The 12,184-nt window shown below is 37.0% G+C and overlaps 1 protein-coding gene across 1 annotated transcript in view; it reads left to right on the forward strand.

Moving 5' to 3' along the window:
• Nucleotides 1–857: 857 nt before the first annotated feature.
• GNPDA2 (glucosamine-6-phosphate deaminase 2) overlaps nucleotides 858–12,184 on the forward strand; it is a 30,590-nt gene continuing 19,263 nt past the window's right edge. The window contains exons 1-3 of the mRNA XM_058722712.1: nucleotides 858–995; nucleotides 4,071–4,232; nucleotides 10,682–10,783. Of these exons, the coding sequence (XP_058578695.1) occupies nucleotides 4,109–4,232; nucleotides 10,682–10,783 (226 nt within the window). The 5' untranslated portion in view covers nucleotides 858–995; nucleotides 4,071–4,108. The remainder of the gene's footprint in view (nucleotides 996–4,070; nucleotides 4,233–10,681; nucleotides 10,784–12,184) is intronic.

The raw sequence follows: 12,184 nt of genomic DNA on the forward strand, positions 1-12,184 counted from the left end.
ATTGAAGCTACTTGGGGAAAAATCTAGTGCAAGGATACTGAGACCCTCGTGTATCACCCCCAAAGCAGGAAACCACCCTGCCATACTCCTCCCTGTACTAAATAAAAAGACACCTTTATCCCCAAAGATAGGGACTTTAAAGTAGAGAAAGCTGCAGAAATAATCCTTGTTACATTTTGACCAATCTACTACCTCAGCCCCTTAGTAAGCTCCCAAACACCTGTTTTCCTTATTCTGTAAATTCCTGACAATTTTATTGTGTTTGTCTAAAATGTATAAAAACTGCCTGACTTGGTCATTTCTTTGGGTCCCAATTTCTGTGCATGGGTAATAAAACTTTTATTTTTCCTCCTGTTATTCTTTGTCACAAAAATTGAATTCTTAAGCCAGCTAGCTGAGACTGTGACGGGTAGAGGAAGAAATCTGCCCTACAGTGTCCTACAGCTTATTCCTATTGAGCCACTCCAAGGCTTCCCAAGGTATACGCTTCGCTTTCTGCAACATGTAACAAACATAACTTTGATGAGCTTATTGATAAAAGGCTCTTAGCTGTGCGTGCACAGTAAACATTCAATAGCTTAGAGATGAATTCATATTGCCATTATAAGCGACAACTTAAGTAATGCTTATGTTATGAGCACTGCAGCCCTACATACTAAGTTTCATAAACCCAAAGAATCTACCTCAATTCAACCTCTGAGAGTTGATAAAAAGAATAGCGTCAAGGTGATGGCCCAGGAACCGGAGAGTCCCAAGTAGGATGGGGTTCCTGCCTCACGAAATTCGTCAGGACCTTAGCACAGCTCATCCCTAGAGAACTAGAGGCACGCGCATGCGCAGCACCCTCAAGCTGCGCTGCCGTTCCTTCAGCGCCTTGGGTTACATCCGGGTCTTTGGGCTTCGCGCTACTCTAGCCGGCTGGGGTTGCTCAGGGTTGCTGGGTGTTGGTTGTTTCCGCTGTTCCAACGTCGGAAGTGCGGGTGGGTGGCAGACAGGTGAGTCGGGGCGGGGGGGGGGGGGGGGCAAGAAGGGGAGTCGGGGCGGGGGAGGGGGGACCGGATGGGTCGTTGCTCCCCCGAGTGGGATTTGTGCCGAGACGGGGACGCGCGGCCCGGCTGATTGGGGTCCCGGGAGCGTTGAGGCGGGGCGGAGGGTGGGCCGAGGCTGTTGGTGCTCTCCGAAATTGGGCCTCCGGGAGGGGCTTCCTATCTTTGTTTCTCTGGCGGCTTTCTCCCGACACTTGTTAAAAATCAGTAACAGCCATCCTCATTTGTATTCCTTATAGTTTGCGGACAGATAGGGCCCAGCAGCCATGCAGTTGAGGTGGGTTTGCAGCCCTGGCCTTCCGGGCAGGGACCTCAGCCTTCTCTGCTGCTTCTCCCCCATCAGGGATGCGGCTTCCGCGTCCTGCACTTCAGCGACCTTTTCAGGTCAGGTTGTAGGAAACAAGCACAGAGCAGGGATTTTGTTAATTTAGATGTTAGTGTAGATTCTAGACTAACTGTGCAGCCTAAGTCGTGTGGAAGTTCCCATCCAGCTCTAAAGTTCTGAGATTTGTATTCAGCTGCCCAGTCTCCCAAGTTAATGCACATTCAGAATGAATCAGCACCAGAGGAAAATGAGGGAATGAAGGGGGGTGCCTTGTCATTTTTTGCGTGTTATCTGGATTTGATGTCGGAGAATTGCCCAGAGCCACAGCAGTTTGGATTGATGAGGATTGTCAAAAACTGGCAGAAACACATTTTTTAATCTGCATTAATGTGGCAAAAACATTCTGATTTCCTCTGCTTGGGAGGTTTTATTTGAGACTTTTGTACTGAACTCGGAGCTGTCTGAGGAGTTTAAAACAAACAAAACTTGCCTGTACCCGATCTAAGAGACTTAAGAACTTCTTTTAATGAGGTCGATTCCTGTGGTGTTATTTTTGAAATTTAGCCTGATTTTAATAATCAACCTGTGAGATTTCTAAAAGTGCAGATTCCCTTGATCTCATTTCACATCTGTTGAAACACTGTGTCCAGGGAGAGGAGCCTGGGAAATCTAGATCTTTAAGGAGCATCCTAAGTGATTCTTACATAGCACATCTGGAGCATGGATCTTTCCGTCAGAAAGACCCTCTACCATTAATAGCTTTATAACTTACGCAATAAATTTCTGAGTTGCAGTTTTCTGTATCTGAGAAAAGAGGATGATAATTTCTATCTCAGAGACTATTCAGTGATCCAAGCCCTTTAATAATAGGGCCCATATCTTAATCATTTTTGTGACTGCAGAACTTGGTGGTTGGCGTTTAATAGGCCCTCACAAATATGTTGAACTGAGAAAAAGAGAATCGTATTCCCAGAACACAGAAAACACTTGGAAAGCTCTAATGCCCTCCCTCCGTACCTTACAGGTTTTTTTTTTCCTTTTTATGAATGAGTATGCTGAATATTCTTATTAGAAGTAAGTGTATCTCTTGATGGTCATACTTGTTAGAAGTAAGTATACCTCTTTATGGCCAGAAAATATTTCTGATTCTTGGTGTAACTTTGAAATTGTTTCTAGCATTAGATCATTAATGAATTTAAATACAGGCGGAGTCCATTTGTTGAAGTGAATTTATGACTTACTGTGTACATTATTGGCTGTAAATGCTATTTGTCTCTTGTTACTATGCCAGAATTCTATACCATAGTGATAATTTCTTGTTACTATTCCAGAATTCTGAATCATTTTGTTCTTAAGAATTTCATTCAGATTTCATATATTCACTGTATATGAGTTGTATATTCATATGAATTGTATTTTCATATGAATTGTATATTGTATATTCACCTACTATTCCCATTAATTTCAGGAATTTGATTTATTATCGTATGGAAAGTGTATGGGAACTCAGGATTGCTGAAGCCATTTGTAAAAGGATTGGTGTGGGTGACAGATCCATTTAAATATGAAACTAAGAATTAAATTCTGGAAACTATGGCTATAGAACACAGTGTAAATATTACAAATCTTGTCAATGTAAAAATAATACATTTTACAGAAATCAGGGATTGTGAGGAAGTGTAAGAGTACAATTGTCATATCTCATGGTAGTAGGTCAGTCTACATTGTCTGAAGTGGAATCATAGTTTTTAAATGACTCTGATCTTTAATATTTGTGCAGTATTTTGTCTTAACCTTAGAGTACTCTCTAAGGAACTAAAATTGCTTTTTTGTTTTTAAGGAACTAAAATTGCTTTTTATGAAGAATTTCTTTTTTCTTCAGAGATCAGCAGTTTTAGTTCACTTTTTCTTTTGTTTAAATTCAGAAAGAATGAAATGTTATGCTTTTTATTAAAAATGGCATGTCTATTATGATCTCATTATTAAAAATTATTTCTATACATTCTATTTATATGTGTGCATTAAATAGACATCTGGAATGTTATATACGTAATAATAATAGTTTTTTATTTCTGAGTTAGGATTTGGGTTGATTTTTTTCTTCCTCTTGTACCTTTCTATATTGAAAGAAATTTTTAAGAAGTGCAGGCATAATTTTTATAAAAACATTTAACACAGAGAGGTTTGGTTATTATGGTATTTACAGAGAAAGTTCTGGATTTTAGTAAGTAACCTAAAGGTTGCTGAGTAATCATTATTAACATTAACTTGCCTTTAAAAAATGAGAACTGCTTTGTTTGCCTTTAGGTTTGTTTCATGTTGCTTTATATAATATCTGTCAGGACAGTGTACTATGCTATCTTACAAAGACTTAAATTTGCCTTGATATGAATTCTTTGTCATTTAGTAACTATGTGACCTCAGTTAAATTGTGTGAGCCCTTCTTCTCATCTAAAACTGGGTGTTGTAAATATTTACTTTAGAAGATTGTTGTATGCATTTAAATTACCTAGCCCACTGCCCAGAACCAATGTCTGTTCAAAAGAGAGCAGCTATTATTGCTATTTTAAAAGTACATATTGTATTTATGTATATATGCATGTTTTTCTTAAGTAATGTTCCTAAAGTCATTAGTATATTACATTTCCGTTTGAATATCTGCAAATTACTTAAAGTGTTCTACAATGGAATTTTCTCAGGTTAGAACTACTTGTCCTGGAAACTGTTCATCACCATAATGAGGCTCGTAATTCTTGATAACTATGACTTGGCTAGTGAATGGGCAGCCAAATACATCTGTAATCGCATCATTCAGTTCAAACCTGGACAGGACAGATATTTTACACTGGGTTTACCAACAGGTAATACACCATTTTTTCCATTTTAGATACTGAAGGTCATGGAATTGAAGGGTTTCCTTTAGTAAAATATGTTTCCCCTTTATTTCTAGCCATATCACTGATTGAACATGTTAGTGTATACAGCCAGAAATGTGTATATCTATCTAGTATCTATGTTTCATTATTGTTTCTTGTATGAAAATTGTATATCACTTACCACTCTAAAATGCAAAAGGAAATTTCTTGTATTAAAATTATACATCACTTGCATCTCCAAAATGCAAAAGGAAATATCCTAACTTAAGTGATGGTCATAGTATTTTTTGTACCTTTTTCTAGTAGTCTTTTGTTTTTAGGGATCTTTTTTTAATTCTCAAGTTAGTTAACATACGTACATACATGTAGTCTTGGCTTCAGGTAGTGATTGATCTCTTGAATATGACACCCAGTACTCATCCTGAAGAGTGTCCTCCTTAATGCCCGTTACCCATCAAACCTCAGTTTGTTCTCTGTTTTCAAGGGTCTCTTATGGTTTGCTTCCCTCTCTGTTTTTATCTTATTTTCCCTTCCGTTCCCCTATGTTCATCTCTGAAGTTTCTCAAATTTCACATATGAGTGAAAACATATTAGTGTTTCTCTGACCGACTTATTTCATTTAGCATAATACCCTCCTGACCCATTCACATTGTTGCATATGGCAAGATTTCATTTGTTTTCATCGCCAAGTAGTATTCCATTCATCAGTTGATGGATATTTGTCCATCAGTGTATCCATTCATCAGTTGATGGATATTTGGGCTCTTTCCATAATTTGGCTGTAGTTGATAGCACCGCTATAAACATGGAGGAGTATATGCCCCTTCCAGTCAGCATTTTTGTATCCTCTGGATAAATTCCTAGTAGTGCAATTGCTGGGTCTTAGGGTAGTTCTAGTTTTAATTTTTTAAGGAACCTCTACACTATTTTCCACCGTGGTTGCACCAGTGTGCGTTCCCACCAACAACAGTGCGAGAGGGTTCCCCTTTCTGCACTTCCTTGCCAACATCTGTTGTTTCCTGCGTTGTTAATTTTAGACATTCTGACAGGTATGAAATGATTTCTCACTGTGGTTTTGATTTGTATTTCCCTGATGGTAAGTAATGTTGAGCATCTTTTCGTGTGTCTGTTTGCCATCTGGATGTCTTTAGCAAAGTGTCAACTCATGTCTTCTGCCCATTTCTTGACTGGATTATTTGTTTTTTGGGGTGTTGAGTTTGGTAAGTTCTTTATAGATTTTGGATACTAATCCTTTATGCGATATGTCATTTGCAAATGTCTTCTCCCTCTCTGTCCGTTGCCTTTTGGTTTTGCTGATTGTTTCCTTTGTTGTGCAGAAGCTTTTTGTCTTAATGAGGTCCCAGTAGTTCATTTTTGCTTGTATTCCCCTTGGTCTGGAGACATGTCTAGTAAGAAGTTGCTGTGGCCGATGTTGAATGAGGTTTTTGCCTGTTTTCTCCTCTAGGAGTTTGATGGTTTCCTGTCTCACAGGTCTATCCATTTTGATTTATTTTTGTGTATGGTGTAAGAAAGTGGTCCAGCTTCATTCTTCTGCATGTCGCTGTCCAGTTCTCCCAGCATCTTTTGCTAAAGAGATTGTTTTTTTCCATTGGATACTCTTTCCTGCTTTGTCAAAAATTAGTTGGCCGTATATTTGTGGGTCCATTTCTGGTCTCTGTTCTATTCCATTTATCTGTGTCTGTGTTTGTGCCAGCACCATACTGTCTTAATGATTACAGCTTTGTAATACAGGTTAAAGTCTGGGATTGTGATGCTTCCTGCTTTGGTTTTCTTTTTCAAAATTACTTTGGCTATTCAGGGTCTTTTGTAGTTCCATACAAATTTTAGGATTGTTTGTTGTAGCTCTGTGAAGAATGCTGTTTTTACTTTGATAGGGATTGCATTGAATGTGTAGATTGCTTTGGGTAGTTTTGACATTTTAACAATATTCTTGTGATCCAAGAGCATGGAATGTTTTTCAATTTCTTTGTGTCCTTTTCAGTTTCTTTTATAAGCTTTCTATAGTTTTCAATGTACAGATCTTTTACCACTTTGGTTAGGTTTATTCCTAGGTATTGTATGGTTTTTGAGGGATATTGCTTTTCCTATTCATATAATTAGTAGAATTAGTCTTTTCAATAATCATTAAGAGGTACCAAAAGTATGTACTATTGTCTCTTCATTTCATCTTCTCTGCCTCATATACTCTTACTATCTTATTAGCCCTTTACTATTTCTGTGTGTATTTTCTTTTTATTATAGAAGTATTAAGAGTGAAAAATTGAAGACTGATATGTTTTCATGATAATAAACATTAAGTATTAATTTCATGTTTTATTGTATTTAGTTCACTATTAAGGTTTTTCTTAAAAATTAACCAAGTAGTGTTATTGATCTCATGATCTCACTTAATTTGATATTGTTGACTTCCACAGCAAAGGGTATTGGACCTGGAATCAGAGCTGCTACTTTCTTGGTGACTGCAAGGCATATATTCCTCACCCCTGATCTTTGGTTTCCTTACCTTTAAGAAAGATGAGGCTATTAATAGCTGATAATGCTGTTTGAGGCACAGATAAGGTGGTGCTCGTTCCACTCCTTTGTGTACTTTAATACTGTGTGAATTTAAGGTTCCCATAAGTGTGTCTTATTTAAAACAGTATTTTTTTCCTTCTGCTCCTTCCCCCATATGTGCTAACTACATAAAAGCTATAATCATAATTTTTTCCATTTGTATAATTTTCATGAAAGGTATTGTTTAGCTCATTCATTTGTTATTTTGCTTTTTGTCTTTGGTTCAGGCAAAGGAGGGTTTGTAAAAATTGTACACATCAGACTGGCCCCCTCAGCACCCACGTTTTTGATACATGAGCCCCAGTGGTTGAATATGGCCTCTTATCTGTTTGCTTACTGCAAACCAGGGCTACACTCAGGCTAGTTGGCTTTGATTATTCTGTTTTAAATACGATGTATAACTAAACAGTAATTTTAGCTTGGGGGCAGGAAATCTTCAAAGTCATAAATGCAAGCAGTGCTAAACATGCTTTTGTGTGTTTAGATCTACAACTTTTGCTTTAGTTTTAGATAGTCTAACTGCCTAGTAGTGCACTTGCCAAGGAGAATTTTGGAAAACCTTTGTGGATGTTTTTCACTTTCCTCCTTCATTGACCATAGTCAATGTTAATCATGCTCTCTTCTCCTCCTTGCTTTTGAAGTTTGAGTATATATTTCTTTTTTTCTTTTCTTTTTTTTTTTTTTTTGAAAGAGAGGGTATGAGTGGGGTAGGGGCAGAGAGAGACTGGAGGGAGAGAATCCAAAGCAGGCTCTGCATTGTTAGAATAGACACTGATGCAGGGCTCAAACTCACAAACCATGAGATCGTGACCCGAGCTGAAGTCAGACGCTTGACCAGCTGAGCCACCTGGGTGCCCCTGAGTATACATTTCTGTAATTGCAGACAGCAAGCTGTATTGTAATTCTCCTTCCACAAAGCACAGTTTCTGGGGAATATCTACTTGGTATTTATTGATGTGATCTTAACAAGCTTCACATGTAAGGGCCTGCATGCTTCCTGCCTCTCAAACTTATTCCCTGATTCTCTTACTCTGAATCATGATAGGATAATTAGACTGCTTATAGTTCAAAGAATAGACCTGAACTTGCTGGCTTTACTTTCACTCATGTTGCTAGTATATTAAGTAATGAAAACTATGTGAGCCTTGGAACCAGACAGAATCTCTTGAACCTCTGGCTTCACTGCCATGTGATATTTGGCAAATTCCTTAATCTTTTTGACCCAATTCTTCAGTCCTCAAAATGAGAAAGATCATGCCAATTCCCAAGGTTGTGTGATTTACATGAGCTGATGTGTAAAAATACCAGTATAGCTAAGGGGTGTGTGGGTGGCTTAGTCAGTTAAACGTTCAACTTAGGTTCAAGTCATGATCTCATGGTTAGTGAGTTTGAGCCCCGCATCAGGCTCTGTGCTGACAGCTCAGAACCTGGAGCTTGCTTCAGATTCTGTATCTTTCTCTCTCTCTGCCCTTCTCCCACTTATGCTCTGTGCCCCTCTCTCAAAAAAATGAATAAACACTAAAAGAAACTTTAAAAAAAATACTAGTATAGCTATCATAAGGTAAGCATACAAATGTTATCTCTGAACCTCCTCCCTCTTTTTTCTGTTCTCAATTACAACTCAACCCTATCTTTGACTATTGGAATTCTACCCCTTCTTCAAGACTGATGAAATGTCATCTTGTTTGATCCTTCCTCTAACAAACAAAACTGTAATCTTTTCTTCTTCGATTTACAACAGTTCTGCAAACTTCTTATAGGTTATTTACAACATTTTTATTTGTTATGGTTATTTGTATTTGCCTAATCTTATCTTGTGAGTTTTTTTAGGATAGAAACAGTTTTAATCTTTGTTTTATCTGAATCATAGTAAACACTTGATAATAATTGTTAGTAAATTTTGCAAAGTGGACACTAAAATGAAGTTTCTTTAACCAGTTCACTATGTACCATATATTTCATTATTTTTTTCTTCAGCCACTTTGATTAAAAACTAGAAAGTGAACGTGTTATTTTTTGTCATCACCATTGTGACTTTTTTTTTTTAGTTTTTTTTAACATTTATTTATTATTGAGAGACAGAAACAGAGAGTGAGCAGGGGAGGAGCAGAAAGAGAGGGAGACACAGAATCTGAAGCAGGTTCCAGGCTCTGAGCTCTCAGCACAGAGCCCAACACAGTACTCGAACTCACAAACCACGACGAGATCATGACCTGAGCCGAAGTTGGAGGCTTAGCTGACTGAGCCACCCAGGCGCTCCTCTTTTTTTTTTTTTATTAAAAATTTTTTTAATGTTTGTTTATTTTTGAGAGAGAGGAAGAGTTGAGTGAGAGAGGGACAGAGAGAGAGAGGGAGACACAGAATCTGAAGCAGGCTCCAGGCTCTGAGCTGTCAGCACAGAGCCCCACGTGGGGCTTAAATGGAAAACCCTGAGATCATGACCTAAACAGAAGTCGGACACTCAACTGACTGAGCCATCCAGGTGCCCCAACTTCTTACTTTTTTTATTCATATATTCTTAAGTTAAGGAAGGAATCCTATAATTATTCTCCTGACACTGAAACAAACACAGATTTGTTTATGCTTCTAGAAAGGAAGAAAAAAAAGCAATTTATCCATCTGTTAGATAAGTTTTATATTAGAGGGCCATAGTTCTTAGAAATGGAATTATAAAATTTGACCATTAAATTATTAATTAGAGTTGGAAACAGTATGTTTTCTTTAGTTTTAAGAAATTCTTTTAGACTTCTGTTCTCTGAACCTATATGATGTATTATTTGCAGCCACTTGTATTATTCTTTCATCTCAAGTGAAAGGCAGTCTTTTTACTACTCTAGAATTCGCTTTGTATTTTTTTTTTTGTTGAAGACTGATTACTTCTGTCATATTCTGTCTGCCACTTTAGCAGAAATTTTGTGTGCATGCTGGTTTTTGTTTTGTTTTGTTTTTTGTATAATTTGTTTTATGATGATGAATAGATTAGGAATTAATCAATACTCCAGCTAGGATTGGGAGGGCCAGGTCACTTGTTACGGATGCAGTCAATCTACCCTTCTAATTTGTAGTTAAAATGAAAAAACACACAATTTCAAAAACAGAGGCTGTCTTCAAGTGGCTTAATTTATTTTTCTTTATTGTCCATGTCATGTAGCACTATCAAACTGATTTCAATTTTATAAAACCTGTAAAAGAATCACATTTATAAAACAATAAAATCAAGACTCAGATGAAGTATCCAAAGCCAAGATCCCATTTCCCAGAAGTCATTTTACTTTATACATTTTAGCTAATACATGCTGAAGATAACACAAAATAAGACACAGAACCTTCAGTTAAAATCATAAAGGCTAAGGTTCCTCAATGAGTCCTTGCCAAGTTCTGAGTCTATTTTGAAAGTGGAGGCAATACTTAAATTTAGCTCTGGTTTCCCTTTTGATTTCATTAAATGGTCAACTTGACCTATTTATATATCATTCATGCTACAGATCCTTCTCTAAAAAAGCTTTTTCTGAAAAGGTGGGGTGTTTATTTTTCTTTTAATTCACATATGCTTCCTAGAAGTTTCTAATCTTGGAGTATCCATTATTTCCAAATATTCAACAACTCTAGAATCATTTTCCAAACTATGATTTCTTTTGACAGATTTCTAGTTTTCTTTAGCAAATTCTACTTTACTAAGCCTTAAGGTACTTTGCAAATGTGTGTATAATTCAAAAAATATTTGTTAATTGAATATGTATTTAAATGAATAATGGCTTCCCTAGTAAATTAGAAATCATTAACAGAATAAAGTTAATATAAATATTTAAAAAATATATTTTTCATGTTAAGTTAGAAAATGGAATCTTTATCTGTTTTAGGGAGTACACCATTAGGATGTTATAAAAAACTAATAGAATATCACAAGAATGGAGACCTTTCTTTTAAATATGTGAAGACCTTTAACATGGATGAATATGTAGGTAAGTTGTGTTGTTTGAATATATTATTTGAATATGTTAAATAAAAAGAATATAGTTTCAGAATTAATACATTATTTGAATTTATGTTTTGAATGTAATATGACTATTTCTAGAAGATAACGTGCTGCCTTTTGGTGAGGTTGGGGGTTTATATTAAAAACATCTATATTTTTGGGGGAGGCGCCTGGGTGGCCCATTCAGTTAAGCATCCAGCTTCGGCTCGGGTCATGATCTCACGGTTCGTGGGTATGAGCCTGAAGTCAGGCTCTGTGCTGACAGCTCAGAGCCTGGAACCTGCTCCTGATTCTGTGTCTCCCTCTCTCTCGGCCCCTCCCTTGCTTGTGCTCAGTCAGTCTCTCTCTCAAAAATAAATAAAAACGTTAAAAAAATCTGTATTTTTGTGATGCCAGCATGATATAGCAGAAGGAATATGGGACTAGAAATCAGAATATCTGTATTCATCTTGGGCTCTGCCACTTATCAGCCATGCAGCTTTGAGCCAGTCCCTTCACAGTTCTTACTCTTTTTTTTTTTCTTTTTCATATTTTATTATTTATTTATGAGAGAGAGTACAAGCAGGGGAGGTGCGGAGAGAGGGGGACAGAGGATCCAAAGCAGACTCCGTGCTGACAGCAGAGATCCCAGTGCAGGGGATCTCTGAAACTCATGAGAAACTCATGAACCATGAGATCATGACCTGAGCTGAAGGAACCTAAGCTGAGGAACCTTAGCCTTTATGATTTTAACTGAAGGTTCTGTGTCTTATTTTGTGTTATCTTCAGCATGTATTAGCTAAAATGTATAAAGTAAAATGACTTCTGGGAAATGGGATCTTGGCTTTGGATACTTCATCTGAGTCTTGATTTTATTGTTTTATAAATGTGATTCTTTTACAGGTTTTATAAAATTGAAATCAGTTTGATAGTGCTACATGACATGGACAATAAAGAAAAATAAGACCTCAGCTTAACCCACTGAGCCACCCAGGGTTGCCTCCCCCCGCCCCTCTTTGTTTTTTCCTTAAGGCAGAGTTAAAACTGGTTTTGTGGAGATGGATTGAGTACCATGTATGTAAAAATAATTAGTAAAATAAAGATTTTTCAGACATAAATGTATTTATATTTATGGCTGTGAAGATTTTATGATTCATTGTTAACTTGCTTAACAAGGAACACAAGAATACATTTTTAATGGTAGCCCAAGTGATAGTCAAAGAACTGTTAGGATTCAGTATACTTTGCATGCATGCAGGAAGAATAGATTAGAAACATAGACCAACATTTCAGAGGTATGGCAGATTAATTTCTGTGGAGCTTAACACAAATCAGTTCCATTGGTAAAATTTTCTGTGTTTGAGAAGTGAAGTACGGTGATTAAATGCATGTGAACTAGACTTCTGTG

This window comes from Neofelis nebulosa, chromosome 3, assembly GCF_028018385.1.
Source record: "Neofelis nebulosa isolate mNeoNeb1 chromosome 3, mNeoNeb1.pri, whole genome shotgun sequence".
In the NCBI taxonomy this organism is placed as follows: domain Eukaryota; kingdom Metazoa; phylum Chordata; class Mammalia; order Carnivora; family Felidae; genus Neofelis; species Neofelis nebulosa.